The 24012-nt window shown below is 40.2% G+C and overlaps 1 protein-coding gene across 1 annotated transcript; it reads left to right on the top strand.

Moving 5' to 3' along the window:
* Positions 1 to 17047, top strand: loxl1 (lysyl oxidase-like 1). The gene is made up of 7 exons (XM_026172788.1): positions 1 to 1744; positions 6016 to 6124; positions 7378 to 7515; positions 11812 to 11968; positions 12333 to 12428; positions 12836 to 12951; positions 14917 to 17047. The coding sequence occupies exons 1-7, from the start codon at positions 655 to 657 to the stop codon at positions 14921 to 14923; spliced, it is 1713 nt and encodes a 570-aa protein (XP_026028573.1). The 5' UTR covers positions 1 to 654; the 3' UTR covers positions 14924 to 17047.
* The last annotated feature ends 6965 nt before the right edge of the window (positions 17048 to 24012 follow it).

Below are 24012 nucleotides of genomic sequence, written 5' to 3'. Positions count from 1 at the left end.
AAGAATTCACGCAAGGATAAAAGAAAGATGTTTTACTATGTCTGAATTCCTTTGAAGATAATAATATTGACTCTGGGGGAGCTCATGTAAGGAATATCACTAGCACTAGGGCCATGCAGGACCTCCCCTTAAAAAAAAGAAAAAAAAAGTTTGAGGTTTTTTTTCACAACCCGTTGTAAGCAATCAGGCAAATAGAAGCTTGCAGTCGTGCAGTGCACAGGCTTTTCTTTTTTGAAGGCAGAGAGCAATGCTCAGTCTACTGACAGGCGAACTAGAAGACACACGAGAAGTCAGGGCATATTCTCATAGCACTAGCAGAGGGTAACACCAATAGTGGGTCTGCTGAACCCCATTTTCACTCTCCTGGGTGTCATTGCTCCTGAATGCACATTCAACCTCCTCTGCTGCTGGCAGTGAAGAACCGCAGATGCACTCAACCACAGGCTTTTCAACTCTGCATCTTTCTCAACACTTGCACCAAAGCGCTACCTACGGGAAGAGGAAACACATGTTTTATTGACAGAACTGCAGGTGGTTTAAGTTTGATTTTCTGGTGGACTTGGAAGGTATTTTTTTGTTAGTTTGTTTTTGTTGCTTTTAGGTTGTTGTTTTTTTGTCTGGTTTTCTGGGAGGTGTGCTGTCGTTGGAGCCAGTATGTTTTCTATTTTTGTGGCATGTTTGGCATTCATCCCGTTGAGTTCAGGGCAGGCTCAGGTTGCCACACAGACTCAGGGACAGAGCCAGGGTGAAGGGCAGGACAGCTCTTCCACCCCGTGGAGGCAGGTGATTCAGTGGGAGAACAATGGCCAGGTTTTTAGCCTACTGAACAGTGGAGCTGAATACATTCCTGCTGGAGAAGGGACCCAGGACAGAGGTCCGAGGGTGGTTGTGGCAGATTCTCGTCCACGCTCTTCACGCAGACCTCAAGGAGGCAATGTCCGCAGACAGGCTCCTTCAAGAGGATCCTCTGAAACTGTCCGTGGACAGGCAAGGCATCCTTTTGGCTTTGGACAAGTGCCTGATAATTGGAGACAAACCACAGGTAGCACTGGAAGTAGCCAATTCCAGGGATCCTCTAGCAGTCGCTTCCGGCCATCTACAGGCTCTTCCTCAGTATCATCATCCTCTTCCTTTTCTTCATCTTCATATAACATACCAGCCTACCCACAGTACCCGTTGCCTCAACAGCCTCCTTTCCAACCAGTGCCTTATGACCCCAGTTTCGGGGATGTACCAGTCAGGAGCTACGAGCCCCCCTTTCAGCCTGTTATTGGTGGAGCGTATGGTGGAACAGGATATGGCACTGGACGAGGGTATACTGGAGGTATATATGGAGGTGGTTTGGCCCCTGTGCTCCCAGGCTCTCCGTCTGACTTTACTGATGATGGCTATCATTACTACCAGTCATATGGCTACGCATCCAATCCTGTGGTGCCTGCACGTGCTCCCCAGCTGCCATTTGCTGATGGTCTGGACCACAGATACACTCACAGTCTCTTCAATGAGGAATCTGCTCCTGCCATTCCTGCCCCTGATGCCAACCAGGCCCCTCCTGTGATAGTAGACAGATCAGGACCTGCTAATCAACCGCCAGTCAGGAGCCCCCAATATGAGCAGTTTCCTCCATTTGGAAGACCCCAGCCTCCCTTCGTACAATCCGTTCCCTCAGGCAGAAATTCTCTAAATTCTGCCGTTGAAAACCCTAATTCGAATGGTGTTAGTGTGTACCGACCAAATCAGAGAGGTAAAGTATGGTTTATTTTGGCATTGATAAACTAACACAGTGTATCTTTCATTGACCACTTTGGTTAGCGCATTTAGCTACATCTTAATAATATTAAACTAGGCTGTGACACAAGTGAAATGGCTTTAGATCCAAGATTGTGTTTGGTTTTCACGGAAATCTTGAAGCACTTATTATATTTGACATTTTCAGTTCAAACAGGGCACATGTTCAGTTCTAGGCATTCACCCAAGGTATTTCAGTCTGTGAGGCAAAAAATGAAAAGCTGGCCATCTGATCTCTCTTGTTGCTCTAGATATGAATGCAAAATATGCAAGACCGAGAATAATAGAAAGGCCACCACCCTTTCAAGTACACCGTAAAGTTTTTCCAGTCATCTTCTTCCATGTTTATCAGAAATCTGAAGTAATCGGAATGAAACAGCTGTTTAAAATTCAACATCTTTCAGTTTACAAACAAAGAAAAGTCGACACAAGGTTCATCTTTTCCCACTTGTATGGTTATTGAAACCAGGTGCCGAGCAAAGCCTGCCAATGTACAGAGAGCAGACACAAGAAACCCTGTGTTTTGTGTGGGGGTGTGCTGTGCTTCTACAAAGTGCACTGGTTCATGTTCGTGTGGAGTTTAGTAATGATGGTGGTGACCTCATAGGAGGGGGCTGGTGACGGGGTGTTGGTGGCTACCTCCTGGGTTTGATGGCAGTTGAGGGGAAACAAGGGAGGGTGATACAGTACTTCACCACTCCCTTAGGGGAAGGGAGAGTGTGGAAAGTCCCTGTAACACATGGGGTCCATTGCTTCAGCTACAGGAAATCAAATAAATATTTAGTAAGAGTCCTCGGGGGAAGTATGAGGAGGGTCAAAGCATGCAGTGAACTGTCTTTGAAATGTTTATTTGCCATAGGTTATGATTTCTTTTAAACTATTAGCAATTAATAACACTCATTTTCATAAATTATTACAGTATTGTTCTCAGTAGGTAAAAGTTTATTTTCAGCACTATGTAGATTTTGAAATGACTTAGTTCAATGCAAACAACATGTGTGTCTATATTCTGCATGCCAGAAGCTGTGTCTGGTTTGAATAGGGAGGAGATGAGGGCCTCCAATGAGATTCTCAGGCTGTTAATGCAGGTTTATCGTTTTGTTTTACTCAATAATCTGCCATACTGCACAGCAGTCTCTCTAGTGTGCTGTACGCCTTACAAGACTCATTCATTAAATACTCTAGAGCTGGGAGCCATTTCCAAGGCACAAAAAGCCAACATGTGTGCAGATGCCTTAGTGCCCTCAGTAATCATTGTGATAAAGATTCAGTCACTGGGAGCTGTTGAAAAGCTGACATTTTTATTGCACTGCGTCACGGCAAGGCATTAAACTGGTACAGTATCATAATAACTACTCTGATCTATAGTAAAGTTGTGTTAAAGGTGATGTAAGAAGAGAAGTGTATTTACACTGTCATTTTTAAATTCAATTGTGTATTGTATCAGACACTGTGAAGCACAGAATACACACCAAGTATAATCTGTATCAGTTGCAATAACAAAAATTCTCATTACAAATAATTTCTACTAAAATCAGTTCAAAGGTAAAATACCAAGCACATAGAGGTCTTAGGTTAAGCGGAGGTGGGCAACATGGTAAATGTCATCACTGGCAACAAAAACATGAACGTACAAATAGCTGCAGTTGTTTCTCAGGTGTTAACAGTGATTGTAGTGCACAACCACCAGCTTGAATGCCAGATAATATGCAGCCAATAGGATGTGACATACTACAATTTGTTGCCCTAGAACCATATGTGCAAAATTAGAACAGTTTAACAAGTTTGTTATATTTCTTGACCCACACTGGCTATGAGGCACTTTACATGAGCCACAACCCAGGCCTAGAAAGAGGAAAGGCTTAACTCATGTCTCTGCCATCCTCAGCATATAATAAGTTTATCAAATTATGATTAAAACGGAGACGTATTAGCAAAATAAAGGTGATCAACCAAGGCCATTTACTTTATATTGCCACAAATGTGATTTTGTCTGTGTAGGCTTTGTGTGCCTCTAGTTTTGGAAGCTACTCCTTTACAGTGTTTTTGTGAATACTATGTAATCTTCAGTGAAGTTTTCTGGCAAAGAAATCTAACCCAGCTTTACCCTTATAGCTCAATATTCATATTCTCATATTCACCAGCAAAGCCTCCTACAGTCAGGAGTGAGAATAATTATACAGTAACTTGTACAGTGCTGCAGTTATTGCATTCATTACATTCACCACTATTTTCTCGCATACAAAGAAAAGATTTCAACATCTCACTAAAGTTAATCTGTAACATGCTCACTGACCACCAAAACTAAAATGTTTAATAAACATCAAAGATGCATCATAGATGCCATATTGCAAGAAGAAGTGGAAAATATAAATAAACTAATAAAGGAATATTTGAGTTTAGAGTTAACCATGTGGGTCAGATGTTGTGATTATGATTCTACATATTCAAATGAGAACACTGAATTTTAAGTATTCCAATCTTTTTGCAGTAACAGCTCTAGCTCAACATGGGAGTATCTAGAAAGGGAGACCTCATGTCTTTTATTATCCTATATTCGATGGTATAAAAAGCTTGGCAAGATTCAGTTTCTTTTCTCTGTGCCCCACTTAGAGTGTAATGTGCGGCTTTGTCACATGCTGTTGAGAGCCGATCAGCTTTGGCGTCTCAATACACTTTATCCTTCTGAAAGAGACCCACTTTCACATCTCAAAAGATTAGGGGGCAGAGAACAAAGCCTTCCTAGGGTGAGGAGAAAATATTTGGAGTTGAGAGTTCTGTTGGAAAACCTCTGTGTTTCACACTGGTTTACAGTGTTTACATGGTCTGGCGCAGGAAGTCTTCCCCTGTCTTGTATGTGTTCTTCAGAGAGAGATGTCAGATGGGATATTTACACAGCCTCCTCAAAGGGAAAGTCCTTATTTAAACTTGCAAGTTGGGGGGGAAGACTCACCTGGATGTTAGATGCCAGGACATTTCTGTGTATTTTCCACAACATGCTACAACTAAACACATCATTGTGGGTCCTAAATCAAAAGATATGTTTGTTTGTTTGTTTGTTTTTTACCCCCATTGCACTCGCACTACAACATGAATTAAAGATTGCACTTGATTTGGTGATTTCCAGGTTTAGAGGTCAGAAGGTTTGACTTTCAGTTGTTTGAACAAGCTCACATTTAAATGTGCCTGGCCTTTGCGAACCAAACAGAGAGAGGTGATAAGCCATGTCACAGACCATTGCTGGCAAGTCAGGCCTGCTTTTTTTTCTTTCAGTTTTTCTAACAGATGTGGTCAGTGACCCACTTTAAAAACAGAAGTTGGTGTGAGATCATTGTTGTTTTGCCCTGGCACATACATTACATTCTCTCGCTCTGTCTGGCTTTCTCTATGTATCACTGTTTACTTTGCTACATCTCTTAATCTTTGTCACTTGTTTTGAGAAACAAAAATAGTGAAAAACCTGGGCTGAATTGCAATCAGCCCTTCTGTAATACTCTCAGACATTTCCAAATTTATCCTTGTCCCCAGCAGGTATGACTTGTCTGTTTGTTACATTTAAGGTTAAGCTGAAGTGACATGTTCATCTCAAAATTTGTATTTTGGAAGATCACATTATATTAGCCAAGCAAGTAGGCGAGCAAGGTATATATTTTTTTCCACCTTTTAAATAAATGATACTTTATATTTAATAAGACTGACACTATAAGTACATATAATCGGGGTGAGGCTGTATACTTCTTTTTTGTTTGGGGGATTTTGTAGATAATGGATTCAGATGTAACTCTTGTGCTCTTTGACCCCTAATTCACCTCTGTCAAAGAGGCCCCTCACAGCAAAAGTATCTCATTAGAAAGCCATGATAATAATCTGGAATGCACAGTAATTAGTGGTCACTGGGTCTATAGTGTAACCCACTCTTGATCTGTGGGCCATGTTGCTGAAATTTTGCCCATTATCTCTTCCATCAACACCACTCCATTTACCTTTCTCTTAAAAAAACAAAAAAAACAAAAAACTTTGAAAACTAGGTGAACTTGGAATTTGGATTTTTTTTAAATGCATTTGTCTGCTTGAACTACAGCGAATTCATTACTACAGCATTCAAATTATATGTGTAAAAATATTTTTTGTTTCCAAATGTTAGAACTTCTTTTGTAGCACCATTGTGTGATACTGGATAACTTGGTGAATGACAACAGAGGCTGAAAACTCTATATGTTATTTCAGGTTTGCCTGACCTGGTCCCTGATCCCAACTATGTCCAGGCTTCGACGTATATTCAGAGAGCCCACATGTACTCTCTTCGCTGTGCTGCTGAGGAGAAATGTCTGTCCAGGTAAAGACATCCTATGTTTGTTTATTCGTATATTTCTTTAGTTTTTGTGCTTGTGACAAATTCTTATTTTAAAAAGCTTAACCTTTTAATGTTCAAACCATGAAATAATTACCAAATATTGTAATTTCTTTGAAAATCGAGTTTATTGATTTTTTTTTTTTAAATGAATCACATTTTAATTTCCATATATGGTTTGTAATTTGTATTGCATTTTCTACTAAATAAATTCCACAATACCCTTTTATTGTGGAATTTATTTAGTTTCTTCAGGGGGGTTGCGGGGGGGGGGTCACTCTTATGTAGAAGTGTATAAAAAACAAAAACAAATCTGTATGTATCGAATATGATACACTGGGCATTAAGGGGTTAAGGGCAGCATTGAGCCTGTTTGCAAAAACAGTAAATGGGAACACTAAATTGTGTAGCACTTTTCATAGGCTAGAGTCCTGTCCAGGTTACACACTTTGGTTTATGCATTAACAACAAAATGTAAAGTTTTATGAAAGACTAGCATGTTTTTATGAGCTGCTTCACCTTTGGGCAGCATTAACCGGCGAGTGAACCATCCATTATTTGAACTCAGCCTTCAGGATTATATCCATTCCGTGCAATAATTTCTGAAATAAATAATGAAAAAAGTTGACTAACAGCACAACTTACATGAGCTAAATCCTGGTCCCTTTAAAAGACTGGATAGAGGCTGTCCTTACTTTCATTTCTCAGTGTTGGTGAAAAGCATCCCCTGAGCCTCAGGCCTGGGCCCTTTGACTGCCTCTGCACTAAGGACACCATTGAAATGATGGAAGTGTGTTGTCCCTGTGGCTCCTCTATTTGCTCTCTTCCCATCACAAGCACAGCCATCCCTCAAAGCCCTTTCATATCCTGCTTGAGTCTGCAGCAATCACCCACAGATGGGCTGTTGTAATTTGCCATACACTCCAATGTCAACAACAGTCACAAGATGAATGGCTTAGATTTTCAGTGGTATTGTGAACTCGAGGTTGTGTCTCCTTTTTCGCACAAAAAGTTAATTGTGTATAGGTTGCGTTTTTTCCCCCCACTGCCCATGTTGAAACAGTGTGTTTGGAGAGATGGTTTTAATCTGTAGAATGAATTATTTAGTAACTATGCTCCTGCCTCGAAGATTTTCAGTTGGGCTCTTTTTTCCTTGTCTTAGTTATGAGAAACAGACGTGCCTGCATCCAACACTTCCCCTCATCATTTTTGTCTTCATGTATATGTGCACAATTTAGCTCTGCCTATACCTCTGAGACCACTGACTATGATGTGAGGGTCCTGCTACGATTTCCACAGCGAGTGAAGAACAAGGGAACTGCTGACTTCATGCCGAACAGGCCACGTCATACCTGGGAGTGGCACAGCTGTCATCAGTAAGTGCTTAATAATGTACAATAGTGCACAGCAGATTTCCAGATTCAGTTGAATGAATGCATTTATTTTAAACAATATATTTAAAATATGTCCTCATTGTTTTCTTAAAATTGTCAGTTTTAATTATTTCAACTTCAATTAAGAGAACATTTTTTGTTCTTTGTGCATGAGAGACAGGTACATACCATTAAGAATAATAAGAAATCCTTACAAGGATTAGTTGCTAAAAATGTAGAGTCGGAGAAGTATCAAATACGAATGGTTAATTACACTGAATCCACCAAAGCAAGAATATTCATCACACCCAAGCAAGCTGTGTTTTTGCACTAAGGAATAAAACATAAGCAACGGTATTTAACTACTGTGTGAATGGCAGTATAAAAAGCTTTATTGCCATATGGCCACATGAATGGATATAGGACTGCATATCCAACTGGGACACCTAAAAGATTCTTTTTCAGTTTTTCAGTGCGATGTGAGGTCAGCTGTCTTGGGTGTCACACTATCATGAAAACTCTGTGTTGTAGCCTATATGATCACTTCACAAATAAGGACAGACCTTGAGCTGGTTGACTAAAAAAGTCCTGTTTCACTTTCAGTAATCTGAGGTTGGTAACCTGTGGAGTCCAGAGCCAAGCCACATTACACAAAAAATAATGGAATACAGCTGTGTTGGTTTGACCAATTTGACAAACAGAACTTTCACTGTCTTTCTCAGTACATAGAACTTATATAGAAATATGCCTTTAAAAGATATATTAGGGAACTCGCTAATCTGATCGCCTCATGAAGACTGCGCTAGAGACTAGGTCCCCTAACAACATAAGGCTGATAGCCTCCTTAGGTTCTCAGATGAGATTCTGGACATACTAACAGGGCCTTGGCTGAGGACCCCAGGCTGCCACCTGGCAAAAAAGGTGTTAGATGATCTTTACTATACTTTAGTGCAAGTCTAGTCTAGAATGTCTAGAATGTGCCTCAAAGTCTGCCAATTAAATCTTCAAATCAAGTCTAAAGTTAACCAGTAACTAAGAAGCTAAAATAGAAGTCATGTCCAGCTGGCTGCTGCATTCTGGACAAGCTGGAGTTTATTTAGTGTATATATATAAATTAAGCTGACTAAGATCAAATATTTATGAGAAGTAATGAAGGGGTGATTTGAGACATATTATTCTTTTCTTATATTATATTAAATGAAGGCTTTTTTTTTTAAAAATCTCCATTTCAACAAGTCTGCTTGCTGACACAGGATCAAGGCTCTCCTTACTTTTCTCATCTTAGAGGAATGTTGACTGGCCGTTAGGAGATTGGCAGTGTTGTTGCTGCTTGACATCAGTCTACATTTACACAGTGGTTCCCAAGAGGCAGAAAGCCAAGGCAATCATTCCGCTGACTGTGTGATCAGAATGACAAATCAATCAAATTTTCCTGTCAATCTATGACACCAGATCAAATTTCTGCTAAAGTATGATAGCACAGATATGGGTTACTGGGACAGAGTGTTTGGTTACAAAGAAGCCTCTTTAGGGGAAGAAAATCTCTAGCCCAGATTCTTACAATAAACTTTCCTGCCCTACATTTTTGTCAAATCAAGTGACAGTTGACAGTTTTGCCTTTCATTTCATCCACTCCTATTTTTTGCACACAGGTATGAAAAAAGGAGCTCTCTCTGAGCATCAATTGTTGTAAAATGTTGAAATTCTGTATCTTTTTTTTACACGAATGAGAACAAAGAAATCCAGATAGATCATGTTTTTATTCCAGTGGTGAAAGAATCAGAAGTTCCTTAAAAACTGTTTGACTCATTTTTCACTAGTTGCTAATAGAATTCTTCAGCCTGTGCTCTATTTATCTCACTCTCATATGTTACAACTGTATTAAGCTATGTGACCTTTTTGGTCAAAGATTACAGCCACTATTTATGCAGGTGCTTTGATGTATGTCTTCATATCCTGGTCCTCCACATTTTGGAAGGCAAATGGCAGGCCACTGCTAAATAGTTCTCAAAGAACCTACTGTAATTCCTGTGTTTTATAACCCTCGCTCTGATCTGAGGAACCCTCAAAGTCTTGTTTGTTGCTAGACGAGTGGAAAATGACTCACAACTAAGAAGGATTGGAATGTTTTGTACATTACCAATACAAGCTATTCTTGTTAAATCCCCTATATGTCCTTCCAACACTACATTCCCTATAGTTGACATAGTCAATAAGGGGATCCAAAAATCAAAAGAGGAGAGGGACCCTTCCAGGCATCTCGTCATCCAGCTTTGCTTCCTGCACCCTTTCTTTCTATTTCACAAACACATACACACACTTGCTGAAGATAATCATCTCAAGACTGCCACTGAAATGAATGCCAGTTCCAGGAACACAAACAAATGCTGTGTTTCAGCATTCCAGGCCTTCAAGTTCCCTCCTTGTTTTATACACAAATGTGAATGTATGCACTCACACAAATTGCGTGCATACCCATTTACCCCCCAATAAAAAAACAGGATATAAACAGCCACAGTCATCGATATTTGTACGCCAAAAGAGACAAAATAGTAATTTATGGCCTGAGTTAGAATGAAGACAGTGTTTAGCCTTAGATAACAACAGACAGGTTTCTACCTGAAATCATTCCCTAATTGGTTGGCTCTTCTATGGAACAAATGAGTCGTTGAATGGTCACTTGCTCCATCAGTGGAAAGTACCCACTTTTCCTTCCAAGCCATCCTTCAATCTTTAATGACTGTTCCAGTAAAAGCTGTTGCTGTGTTGAAACACAGGCTATGAAGTAAGGCAAAAGGGCAATATTTATATAGTCTGAGTGTCTGAGAGTAACGGATCCAGTGCTTACCTCACCCGCTATAGCTACAGTCTCCACCACGACGAAGCAATGGAGGAACTTAGCAATGATATAAAAAAAAATATTACAACTACTAATTTAAGTGTTTCCTGTAATGCATAATGTATTGATTGTTTGTTTTTTTTAAAAATTGGCATAGGCTTTTTTATTATTTGAATTTAGTTTTCCCCTACATTCTCCATATTAGACTACATCTATACATTAATTAATAGTTTTATAACTGTAGCTGCTTAGAATATAAATCTTGCTGCTATAACACTGTATCTGTATAACGAATAACATCATGTAAAGAAACCCATCAACTACTCCTTAAACTTATCACTGTGTTCCAGTGCTGGTGCAGGTATTTTCTTTGTAATTTATTGTCCTTGAAAACAGAACCATGTAAACTCAAGTTAAAGAAAATGCTTTAAACTTGTATATGTAGGAACATAAAGAAAGGCAACCCCCCCCCCCCCCCCCCCCAAAAAAAAGTGAAACGAATTTGGCAAAGAATGCGTATTTCTATTTTTTATGTTTTAATAACTCAGTTCTTGCAAGTGTTTTGCAAAAATCCATCAAAATAGTGACCCAGAAGTAGGGTTTCCTCATCAACATCAAATTATGTTGTCACAATTTCAATGCAAATATGCACATGCCTGCTTGCACCACAATTATGTGCACAGCATGCTTGTAAAAAGCGAATAGCATCCTGGGTCACTTTGACATTTGGAAGATGATCAAGCCACATAGCAGTTAAAATTGCAGATGATTTCAAATGGACCGGCTCATTGACAGAGTCATACACTAAGAGCCACTCGGTTGATGTTCCGGTTCAGTTGAGATGATCAGTGGTCATGTGCATCCAGGCTTTCCTAAGCTGCTAAAGCTGTGCAAACACACGAACACAGAGGCATAGCAATGTGTTCATACTGTGACACACAAATGACACACATTGATATGTGCATGCACGCTTAAAAATAACCATGCTCAAACAAAAAAAAAAGCGTAAACACCAACTCACACCCACACACACATGCAAACACCTCTGATCTTGCCGATTTGTACAAGCTAATTAGTAACATTCATACATCATTAGGGTGCTAATACCTTGCTTCAGCAATGCTTTATTGTTGTCATTAATTAGTATCATTACCCTTTGATGATTTATGATGTGTTCAGTCAAGGTGCAACGTCAGTTACAAAATGTTAACAGCTGAGGTCACCGGGCTGAATAGACAGTACATCAATTCAGTTTTTGTCTTAGAAGTTTAAATTTGAATTACCTAAAATTAAGCAAAGAAGGCAAAGCAAGTACAATAGCAGCATAACGGCATTAATAGACTAATTGTAATTTCTCCTATGACACTTTACCATGGAGATACACTGTATAACTGCTAATATTAGCATTGGTTTGAACTTTCTGATGCCCACTTTGATTGTGTGTTTGCTCATTCTGACAGACATTACCATAGTATGGATGAGTTCAGCCATTATGACTTACTTGAGGTCAGTACTGGTCGTAAAGTGGCGGAGGGACACAAGGCTAGCTTCTGCCTGGAGGACACCACGTGTGACTTTGGTCACCTGAAGCGATATGCCTGCACTGCTCACACTCAGGTAATCCAAGAAACAAAATCAGAAGTGGATATAATGGCAATTATTCTTTGGTGGTTCACATCATAGTTATCAGGAACCATGCCAATATCCATCCCCTGTAGGTATGCATTTTGTGACTAGTCCACTTGTAAAAATGAAATAAACATATCAGTGTTTCACCAATACATAAATCTGACAATTGATGTATTAGTAAAAAATGGTCCCTGATGAAATTTAGCTTGTTGATGTTACATTAGCAATAAACTTCTATGCTCTGTTCATGTTTATTAGATAATCCGATCGTATTCACTTTTTGACCATTACAGCTGGTTTTGGCATAGATCAGTATTCCTTACAACCTCTCTTTTTGCCTCTGTTTCTTCAGGGTCTGAGCCCAGGCTGCTACGATACTTACAATGCTGATATTGACTGCCAGTGGATAGATATCACTGACATCCAACCAGGAAACTATATACTAAAGGTAAGAGTCAAGTGAGACTCAGACGTCCATGGGCATGGCAAGTTAGCAAGCAGCACAGGAGTACATTTCATAGAGTGAGAAAGGGTCAAGGCCACCAAAACAAATTGATCCAGGTCATGAAGTTTTTAGGTTTCTTGTTATCTGGAGTTTTTCAGGTTGCAGCACCTTATGGTTCAGTGCCACTGGTTTCCCATCTATCATATTGTCTGTTGTTCATGCATATTTTATTTAATCAATATTGCTCCAATGTCCACACAAAAAGATCTATACATTCAGTTGAGAGTTATTCATAATGCATTTAAGAATATTTTATTCTCATCTATACCAGCGCCATTGTTTGCAGCCAGTGTTTGCAATGATTTGTGTTTATGGTAAATTGTAATCTTCCCTCTTTGTTTAATCTCCAGCTCCAGGTTAATCCCAAGTTCTTGGTGCTGGAGTCAGACTTTACCAACAATGTGGTTAGGTGTAACATTCACTACACAGGACGGTTTGTTACAACGAAAAACTGCAAGATAGCACAGTAAGTAAGACAAAATGTACGACATTAATTCACTGCGAGGTTAGTTATTGCATTTGTAATGCTCTCCCAATTTAAAGACATTTCCCTGGAAAGAAAATGCTTTTGTTAAATGGAAACTGAAGTGAAAACTTTAAATCAGGGTTTGTGTCACTTTCCCACCACTGAGTTGCATTAAATCATATGATAAGGTGGCGGCTCAATGCAACTATCTGAAGAGCTGCACAGTGTTTTGAAGTACTTAGTGGACTTAATGGGTTCGTGGTTGAAATATTTGATGATTTAATGAATTATGCTCTCATTCTCCCATTAAGATTAAGAGCCTCTGAAACTTTGATATTCTCTCTCAAAGGGAGATGTAGGGGTGTTGAACTTGTTAATAGTGCTATTAGGAAGTGTATCATTGCACTCTGAATTACTATCATATCCTCTTGAAAAGACTTTATATAAAGAGGTTTGAGTGCTCCAACGAATCTCCCTTTGTTACATTGGTGCAGTGAAACAAAACCTTAAAATATGTTTGCCAAAGCATATTCACACTAATAAAAACTGGATATAATAGCAAACTATAGTATAATAGTTTTTTTAACTGCTGATACCAATAAAAGATTTGTATGCTGCAGTCAGGTGCTAAAACTCCTGCTGTCATAGATATTAACATATCAAGTGTCCTTATCTGCACTTTTTCTATCTTTTTCTTTATCATCACTTTATCTGTGATCACATAAAAGAGATGTCTATAGTTACATTTTAATCCAAATGACATGATTTATGTAAGTATATTTTGTAGCACTACACTAAGAAAGGGTTATTGTAATAAAACTAAAGTGCTCATTTTAATCATGTTTTATTAGCAGAATGGTACTAAGCTTCAATAAGTGCTAGTGTAGTTTGTGCAGCATTGAAGCAGCATAATGAAACTTAGTAAAGCTAAAGTTGCCTGTCAAACTTTAAATTTAACCACTGAATTACAGTTTTTGTGATGATGACAAAAAATGTAAATCTTGCTGAAAATGACAGTTTTTGAGGGCTCTCCTCATGCTAGGGCTCTGGCACTTATTTCTCTTCTTCAGCTTACTTAAAAGCAGTACACCTTGTTCTACAGCCAAGGACTACATACAACTATATTGGGCACATGAAGTTACAAGCTACATTTAAAAGACCAAGTCAGTGTAGTATTTGGCTGAGTACATGGAAGCTTATCCTCGAAGCTAATCAGCTTTTAGAATAACATTAGAAGTAGGTGAAATAAAGCCTCATTGTACCTCAGCTACTCTATCACAAACCAAAGTAGATGATGGACCACCAGTCTCTGTCTCAAAAGACAGTCATAAGTCATGCAGTTTTTTTTATTCAGTTTATATAAACGGAGCAGTAAAAGGTTTAAATTAGATTGTTTAAAGTAAACTGAAAATCAGCATTTTGTGAGTTTTGCATCTGACCACGACTCACACTGTCTGCCAATTTTACTTCAGGCTGCAGATGCAAACAACCCCCAGACGGCAGAAAGAAAACAGAAAACAGTCATTTAGATAATATTATTGTGATAGCAGGTTTGAACCTCACAATCTTAATTTGTTGCACAGAGTTTATACCTTAAAAATCTTTTCAAATAGCATTTACTTTATTAAGCTAGCTGGATAGCTGACACATATCCCCTTTCATAAAGCTATTATTCTAATTCAGAACAATTCACTTCAGTTCACAACAACAGTCATTTCAAACCTCCCATCACCTCAAAGAACTACAGACAAAACTTAAAGGTAGAGTACATTTACAACTGTCTCAACACTGTGAAATCCTCATGTCAACACAACTAATCATTCATGAAGGTCCTAAATATGTATGCATTAATGAGTGTGAGAAAGATACAGCAAAAAGGAAAGTAATGGTGGTGACAGAGCATCTCCAAATTTCCCGTCCCAAGAATGTAACACAGATGTTGTTTCTTATATGTTTGTCTTACAGGTCTTGATCAGACACTGGAAGGCTGCCACATTAGAGTGACCCTGATCGCTATTCCATTGAAATGTGAATGGAATCCATTTCTTGTTTGTTCATTGTTGCCGTTTGTTTCTGCTTTTTGCACTGCTTTGGGATCCCAGGCAGACAACAAAAGCATAGGTTCCACCAGCAATCAGATTGCGCTGAGGTAGTAGTACAAGTATGCACTGCTGCATAATGCATATCGCATGTCAGTATCCCAATAATGAACCAACAGTTCACATCCCTGTAATCTGTTCTATAATATTGCCCACCCACTTACATATCTCATATTGCCACGGTACCAGTCTGGCTTGGTTACATGCTAGGACACATCACTGACTTTCAAAGAGGTGTTTATGTTTGTGTATATCCACACAAACATCTATGCTGTGCCACCCCCGCAGAGTGGCTTTGTTTGAATTATAAAAAGCATGAAATGGTGCCCATGCTGAAATGAGTGTTCCAGACAAGTCAGGGTTCAGCTGGAATCCAACAAATAAAATTAGGGGACAAAGTCTTCCCAGGTGCATTCATCCATGCAGTGTGGGGGCAGACAGAGATGCCCAGTGACTCAGAAGAACTATAATGTGTTAGTTTTTTCTCTTTCTCTCTCTTCACTGCCTCTGTGGATCAGGCTGGAATCCTGTGACTCTCTGGGCACATCCTGTTTAATGTTGTGTTAACAGCAAGAGGAAGACAGCAGGTCATATTTTCATTTGGCAACATCAAATTTGAAGTCAGCAAAAAAGACAGACTGTCAGTAGCAGACATAGTTTTCCTCCAAAACCTCAGATATTTCAGTTATGTCCTCTTTTCTCCTTTCTTATTTCAGTTTAACAGTAACAGGAAGCTCAGCTGGCAGAAATAACAAATAAGATTCACAAGCACTATGCTTACACTATCTTGTGATCTCTTCTTCAATCAACAGCACTGGTCAGATGATACATAGGTCATCATTACCATGTGAAGAATGTGTATACAAATATTCCAGAGATGCATGTTTTTAATAATAGATATTATTTTGTTATATCCATTTTGATCTGTTACTGTAATTGTGAATTCAGTGAATACCTATATTTTTTCCTTTCTTGATAATCTGAATTATTCAACTAGTATATGTTGTTGGAAAAAAGACAAACTACTGCTATGCCTTAATATGATAATGCAGAGTGCCAGAAAGCTGTCACTACCTACCTCTCCAACTCATGAGCTGTTGTTTTGAAATGATATCCCTGCAGTGGTTTACAATGGCTGCCTACCAATCTGTTACAACACACAGGTAAAAACCATAAATCAACTGGCAATGTCATTGAGCACGCACTCCAAATTATGACTTTAGAAAAATAGCTTTAGTCCTTCTGGATCTCGGTCCTGGTTGATTTGACAATAAATGCTGTGTGTATACTATCTATACTATCTAAGGATTAGATTTGTTTACAATAAAGACAAACAAACTCATATTTTTTTCACTGAAGTCAGTAATAGCTAGCATTTTTCCATAATACCATTAGCAAACCATGGTTAGATTTTCTACATTCAGCCATGTGCTACGATGAGGCAAACCAATATTTACAACTGATCTACTATCAAAAAAGCCAAAAAGAACATAATTTATTTTTTCTCTTGCTGATGCAATTTCGATGATTGATTGTACTTGATTGTACCTAAGAGAAAACTTGCTTATTTTTGCATATTTGTGCGCGTGCACACTACAATAGAAGTTGCCCCATGTTTCGCCAGAGGTGCATTTTTTATTGTGAAGCAGCAACAGTAGCAAATGTTCTGTAAGCAGTAAGTTAATAAAGCATAGATATAGTGTAGAGAGAGTGAAATGTGAGGATATGCAGTGAGATAAAATTACAAACAATAATGCTGGATTCCATGCATGCATGGTTGCCCGTGCATGCATGTAATGATATAATTGGATTTAAGCACAGACTTACAGACCCTGCCACTAACAATAGCAGTACTTATATAGAGAGATAAATACATAATGTAAAAAGATTAAATGGGTTTTGCACACAGTATTTCAGTCATAAGTAGTGGCTGAACTTGGGTTTTATAACTAGAACATCTTACATGTTACTTTAATATTTAAGTTAATATTTTTTTTTGGGGGGGGGGGGGGGGGGGGGTAAGAATCTGGTTTCTATTATGTAAGTGTTGGCCAAATGACAAAGCACCAAAATGTGATTTTTACTGTTATTTTTGTGTGTGTGTGTTTTCAAGCTTTTCATATCCAAATTTTTCCCCTTTCTGTGCAGGTCTTTCATATTGTTCTATAAAAGCTTAGTTCTTTAATCCAGTCTGTAGATCATTATCGTACTGTACACTTACCAAGAAAAATCCAACAACTTGTGACTCTGACTTTCGGTGGAGCAGTAGCTTATCTGTAGGTTAACATGCAGCATTTTTAACCTGTTTTGAGGCTGTGCCGTATTTTTCTAACAGTGAACACCTGTCAAAAATGTCTTGTATAATAAAAACATTTACATGTTTGCTGTGTGCACATAAGGTTGATTATATGCACTGCTCTTACAGCAATAGTTGACTGTGCTTCATGCAGCACGTTTGCATGTGAGCTCACATGTAGCATGTGTCACCTGATCTAAGGGAAATGCTCTATGACAAGTGTAACAAGCTACTGAATTCACCTCCTTCGTAAGAGATTAGCTGTGATATGTTTAATGCACAAAGGCATTTTCCCAAGTACTGCATGTTATTTTGTCAGGCATAATTCTGGCTTGGATGCAAATCTGACCTTTACAAGTAAAGAAAAATACACCCTCCATATAAGATACTGACAAAAAACAAATAATGAATGCAGCTGCATGGTGACACCAAATGAATCAGTCACGTAATCAAAAAACAAACTGTCGGCTCGTAGTGTTTTGAGCGGAAGAAATGTTTCATCACTTATCCAAATGACTTCTTCAGTCTCAGCTGAATCCAGTTTCCCCAAACTTATAAACAGTATATTTGCATAATGACTAAAACTAGTACACTGACGAACAACGGACTGTGAAGTCAGTTTCTTGATCAATAATATGCAAATTGATCAACAAACACTGATCAATGACAATTGATCAATGGTCATGAGTAACATTCACAGAGAGTTGGGGAATGGCTGCAATCACAGCGAGATGTAAGATGGTGTGATTGTCCAAGATGTGTGCATCCTCATCATTAAAAGTGTGGCCATTGGCCTGTAAGTGTAAATAGACTGCGGAGTCCTGGTCTGACGAGTAAGCTCTTCTGTGTTGTGCCATCGACTTAGCCAGAGTCTATAAATCATGGGAATTCTCTTTGCACTTAACACTATATTCCTCTGTTTGTGTCGGGGGACCGGATTCTTGGGGTGGACCAATTTTTGGGACAGCGTGTTTTGGGGTTTGCGAGCCAGGGAGTTGCAGAGTTCAGAGAAAAAGTGTCTCAGCTCTTCCAATACTCCTGACACATACGGGATCACAAAGAGTTTTCACAAGTGTGTTTGCTTTTGGAACTGTGTCTTCATTCCACCTACTTCACATACAAGGCTCAGTTCTACAGGCAGAAACATGGGTGTGCCATGGGCTCCCCAATTTCACCCATCTTGGCCAATTTGTACATGGAAGAACTGGAAAAGAGAGCTTTGCTATCCTACCCTGGAACACCACCAAGCCATTGATTCAGATATGTGGATGACACCTGGGTGAAAATCAAATCTCAGGATGTACCACATTTCACGGATCACATTAACTCGGTGGACCAACACATCAAATTCACCAGGGAGGATATGAAAAGTGGCAGGTAGCCTTCTTAGACTGTGAGATTTCCATCAGTAATGGGGGACATCTAAAAGCTGACGTGTACCGTAAACCTACGCATACGGATCAGTATTTAAGGTCTGACTCTCATCATCCACTGGAGCATAAACTGGGAGTCATCAGGATGCTACAACTCAGAGCGAACATTATCCCCACTGACACAGCGGCCAGGGAAGCAGAAGAACAGCACATCAAGAAGGCCCTGAGTAAATGTGGTTATCCCATCTGGACATTTGTCAAAGCTGGAAAGGCACCTAAAGAAAGCTCCAGCCGATCCAGGAGAGAAGGACAACTGCTGCCCAAGCGAAAACCTGTAGTGATCCCGTATGTGTCAGGAGTATCGGAGCAGTTGAGACGCATTTTTTCTAAACACCAGGTCTCTGTGGCTTTTAAACCCCAAAACACGCTGTGCCAAAAATTGGTCCACCCCAAGGATCGGGTCCCCCGACACAAACAGAGTAACATAGTGTACACTGTCAAGTGCCAGGAGGACTGCCAGGATTTATACATCGGGGAAACCAAACAACCTTGGGCGAAGCGGATGGCACAACGCAGAAGAGCTACCTTGTCAGGCCAGGACTCTGCAGTCTATTTACACCTACAGGCCAGTGGACACTCTTTCAATGATGAGGATGTACACATCCTGTACAGGGAGGAACGCTGGTTTGAGCGCGGAGTCAAGGAGGCCATTTACGTGAAAAGGGAAAGACCATCTCTGAATCGAGGAGGGGGCCTAAGGGTTCATCTTTTGCCATCTTACAATGCTGTGATTGCAGCCATTCCCCAACTCTCTGTGAATGGTACTCATGGCCATTGATCAGTGGGCTTTGATCAGTGGGTTTTGGACAGTGGTTGTTGATCAATGGTCATGAGAATTTGCATAATTAAGATTAAGGAACTGACCTCCCAGCCAATTGTTCCTTCAGTGGGCTGGTTTCAGTCATTATCCAAATGTACTGTTTATAAGGTTGGGGAAAGCTGCAGTCAGCTGAGACTGAAGAAGTCCCGAAGGTGTCCTTTCATGTCTAAATATGGTTAAACGTGATACATCATTTCTTCCTCCTCAGACAACCAACATCTTTTAACACACCCAATTTATAGTGTGAGATGGCATTATTTAACACTGAACCACCATCCTTTTACTGTTCTCACTTATCTTGGTCATGGTATTCTTAAGTGCCTGAAATGAAGGCAACTGGACTTCAGTTTCGTTTTTCTTTTTTTCACCTCTCATCAGAGAGTAGCAGGTATTTAACCCCTTTGAGAGTTGTTGGCCTACCTTGTTGCAGTCTAGTCATTAAGGGTCACATGAGCCAAGGTGGGAAGTAAGGAAAGAGTCACTACAGTCAGGAGCCAATGTGTGAATCCTTTGTGAGACATTGCTCCACCCTCCCATCCTGTGAGTTATTAAGACCACATGGGAAGGGATCTGAAGATTGTCTTATAGGTGGCTGAGTTATTGTTGTAGGCCAGCACCTTTGTTCGATGAGGGTTATTTACATTGGACATAGATGGCTTCCTTTACTCTTCTCTCAAATCATCTGACAAATACATAATTTAGATCTCTACTAAACTTTCAATTTTAACAGTTTTTAACCTATTTTTTTTGTCTCTAATTCTTCAACTCAGATTAACATGTGATGTAGCAAATATAGTAACAATGACTTGGACAGAACGGACGGTAATATAGACTAATGATGATTACTAGGTGTATCACACTGCTGTGACAGAAAAAAAAAATCAAGACAGTTTTAAAAAATAGTTTTTAAAAAATAGGCTAGATCAAAAAATAAATAAATGAGAATACGCATTGTAAGGACAGGAGAGGACTCTAAAGCATCTGCAAAATCACAAAAGAGAACAAAGTCTTTTTCCTGAAAAGAATAAATACTGTAGGTGGAACATAACAATAATGCTGTGATATAACCTAATTTCTAAGCCAGCATGAATTTAAAATCGCTTTTGTGCTTAAAAAAAAGTATATTTGAAAATCTACCTTGATGAGAAATGGATAGACTTTATTCACTGAGAAAGGGCATGTGTTGCTATTCAAAGCTACAAACATTAATGGACAGTGGGATAAAATCTTTTTCCCCTTACCAAAGGTTTAAAATAAAACTGAATTAGTTCTTTTGTGACAAGAAACAGAATAACAGTTATGACAATCTTTGCAAAGGTAATATTATAGTGTTACAGTCTCAGATTACATGTCAGTGTGCAGTTAAAGTAATAAGCTGATAACTCCGTGTGGTGAGTTTCACTTGTGAAATACGGTATTTGGAAAACACAGATGTCCCTTGTAGACGGATTTCCTGTCTCACAGAGGAATTAGAATCCATTATCCTGTTGTTTTGACACGCACTTCTCACACTCTTATTGGGTTTGTCCTAACAAAACCCTGACCTCTGTGATGGGACTTCCTCCTTGTACGGCTGTTTATTCAGGCTGTTCACACAAAGGCACCTCATGTTAGCTCTACGCTTTTTTGTGAAAATATTGCAGTATGTGGTGGCATGACCTCAACTTTAACTGTGTTTATGTTAGTGTTTTGTGTATTTTTGTTGGAGAAAAACTTATGAATAACTTCTAATGAGCAAGAGAAGCCAAATGATGCATTATATTGTTAGAGGTCTTTCCAGAAAGACTGGAATTTGTTTTTTCTGTTGAGAACTCTTTCTGTTGCATATCTGTTTTTCCATAAGTATTCCTCTGTGTTTGCATTTACATATTTTAATGCAGCTGCAATTCTAGAAGCTTAGATGAAGTCATATATTCCTCAGTGGGGTATAGGCAGTAATACAAAATATCCACCATGAGGCTCTTTTACAGTGCTGGTTTCATGTTTTTCGTGTGTTATTGTTAATGAGAGGAATATATTGCAGCACATTTCCTATAGCAGAATTTGTAGTGGCTGTCAAAGTTGTTAAGTTGCATTCACATGAATGATTTAGGACCTTTTCTTGCAAGAAACAAATATGCAATTACGATTATCAGAACTATGCTACAGGATGTTACCCAAGTGAACAGTGTGAGATTTTGAGTGGAGCACATAAAAATACCCCAAGGAGTGTATCAGAGAAAACCCAGCTGACACACATGGTATCGCTGAGATATAGAAGGTACACAGTGCACAAAGTGCCAAGGCACACAGGGCTATAAGAAACTAGAACAGGAGACGAGTGGAGGGACAAATTGGCCCAATTAGCACCATGTAGCAGGAGGAGGTGTTGGTAAAATGGTCAGATAGGCCTGTTAGATTATACAGTGATTGTGAAATCAGATCATACTTATCACCAGACGGGATGAGAAGTATTTTGCTCTTCTTGATCCAAGGTGCCTATGGTAAGATAGCGTGTGTGGCATTAAATATTCTGCTCTAGAGTCTCCTTCCAATGGAAATTCAAACAGCATAAAAGATTTTAAAAGCGCTTCATTAATAACACATTATCTAATGTAACAGGCATCTTTTACCTTCTGCTGGATGCTGTTTATATATTCTTGTTCACTGCATGAATTCTGCAAGCATGCTAGCACCTGATTAAAAGATCAGGTGGCAAGATGGTATCCTGAAAAATGGGAGCAATTCTGTAGAACTCACACAGATCAAGCTGCAACACGATGAGAGCAAATCCATTATATATGTAAATACTCTGCTTTGAGCAGCAAAATGTTATGTCTGATAGTCACTAAGCAGAAGATCTAGAGAGAGCGCGCTAACACCCTCCCCCCCAAACAAATATTTCCCCTTACAACAAGCCACATTTACTTTACCAGAAAACCTATGTAAAGCAGCTGCAAGCTTGCAACCTAATTGAGGAAACAGATCGAGTGAAGTGAAGCAGAACTGATTAGATCTTCCAGCATAGTAGCAGACGTCATTGAATACACAAAACCCCTGCAGAACTAGAATTCATGGACGTAAGATTAAAAGCACTCGGAAACACCTTTTCCAGGATTTTGAAGCTGTCGATCGTTACAAAATGAGGGCTTACCTGCTGCTCTCTGGCAGGTAGCTCCATGCCCTCCTGGGTTTTAAATGCACCTTAGAACACACATGCATCAACACTACAATGAGCGGGTGGAGGGAGGTTTGGAGTCTTCTCTCACCCCCATTCTCTGCGACCTGCTGGAGCGGGGGGGGGCTAGGAGGAGGAGTTGGCCGTCCGACTGCGGTCTGGAGTGTGGGGCCTCCCTGCTGCTGCGGAGTTGGGGCGGTCTGCCTCCCCCCACCGCAGGGAAAAGGGTAACACCACCTGGGTCTGGGTGCAGTTCCCCCCTCCAGGGGCAAGGGTACCTAGACCCGGTTCGTAGAGTACGCTTGGGGAGTGTGATCGTGTGTACAGCGTCTCTTTATGTCTGTCTCCACGTTGGTTGAGTGTGGAGTAAGTGCATATGAGAGCATGAGGGTGGGAATGGATGTTTGTGTCTGTGTGTGCCTGTATGTCTGTGTCTATATGTCAGGTTGGGTGTCAGGCGCCACCTCTCTGGGGACATCTCAGGCCCTCCAAGGTTTGGAGGCCTATCTCCCCCTACCACCACTTCCCCTGCCAGTGGCGGACTCCCTCAGACATCGGTGCGTTGGTGGTTCTTTGTGTCTGGGGATGGGCGTCCAGGTACACACCGGCTCACTCCTTGGCGGCCGCTTATCGGGGCCTGGAGCCTGGGGCTCGCTCGGGCCACTTCGGAGGTGGGGTGCCCCCGGCCTCTCGGCCTGGGGCTCGGTCACTCAGGCACGGCTGGCTGCCGGCGGAGCTCACGGGCGCGTCACTGCAACTCCCCCTGGCTTCTGCTCCGCGGCTGCTGAGTGAGCCCTCATCTGGGACTCTCCTCAGCTCTTTCTGGGACAGTGGCGCGGCTGCCCCTCTGTTGGTCTTCCATGGTCTCTTGTGTTCTGGGGGCCTCTGGATGTCTGGAGTTTTGATCTCCTCCATACCTGCTTCATGCCCTGGAGGACGGGGCTGTGCCCCCCCCCCCCCCCCCCCCCCACACACACCCTCTAGCAGATCATTACATGAAGGAACCTTTTAAAAAAAAACCAAAAAAAAAAACAAGCGCGTCCATGCTCACAGGTGTACACACGGGTGATCACACCCACAAACTACACCCTTTTTGGCTCCTACCTTAAAGCACACTGTGTTCTGTTGATCTTATGTGCTGCACAATAATGTTTAATATTTAGTATTTACTGTCATATTCCCATATATCATTGTGATGTTGTTTATTCTATTACTCTTGTTCTCTTCTGCTTGTTTTCTTTTTTCTTTCTCAGCAG

Source organism: Astatotilapia calliptera, chromosome 1 (genome assembly GCF_900246225.1).
Source record: "Astatotilapia calliptera chromosome 1, fAstCal1.2, whole genome shotgun sequence".
Taxonomy (NCBI): Eukaryota; Metazoa; Chordata; class Actinopteri; order Cichliformes; family Cichlidae; genus Astatotilapia; species Astatotilapia calliptera.
This window is presented reverse-complemented; position numbering and strand designations above follow the sequence as displayed.

Bases quoted from the DNA above. Each gene is read 5' to 3' on its own strand.
- loxl1 (XM_026172788.1), top strand. From the start codon at position 655: ATGTTTTCTATTTTTGTGGCATGTTTGGCATTCATCCCGTTGAGTTCA. The intron at 1,745-6,015 runs GTAAAGTATGGT...ATGTTATTTCAG, and splicing joins GTACCGACCAAATCAGAGAG to GTTTGCCTGACCTGGTCCCT. The intron at 12,429-12,835 runs GTAAGAGTCAAG...TTTAATCTCCAG, and splicing joins CAGGAAACTATATACTAAAG to CTCCAGGTTAATCCCAAGTT.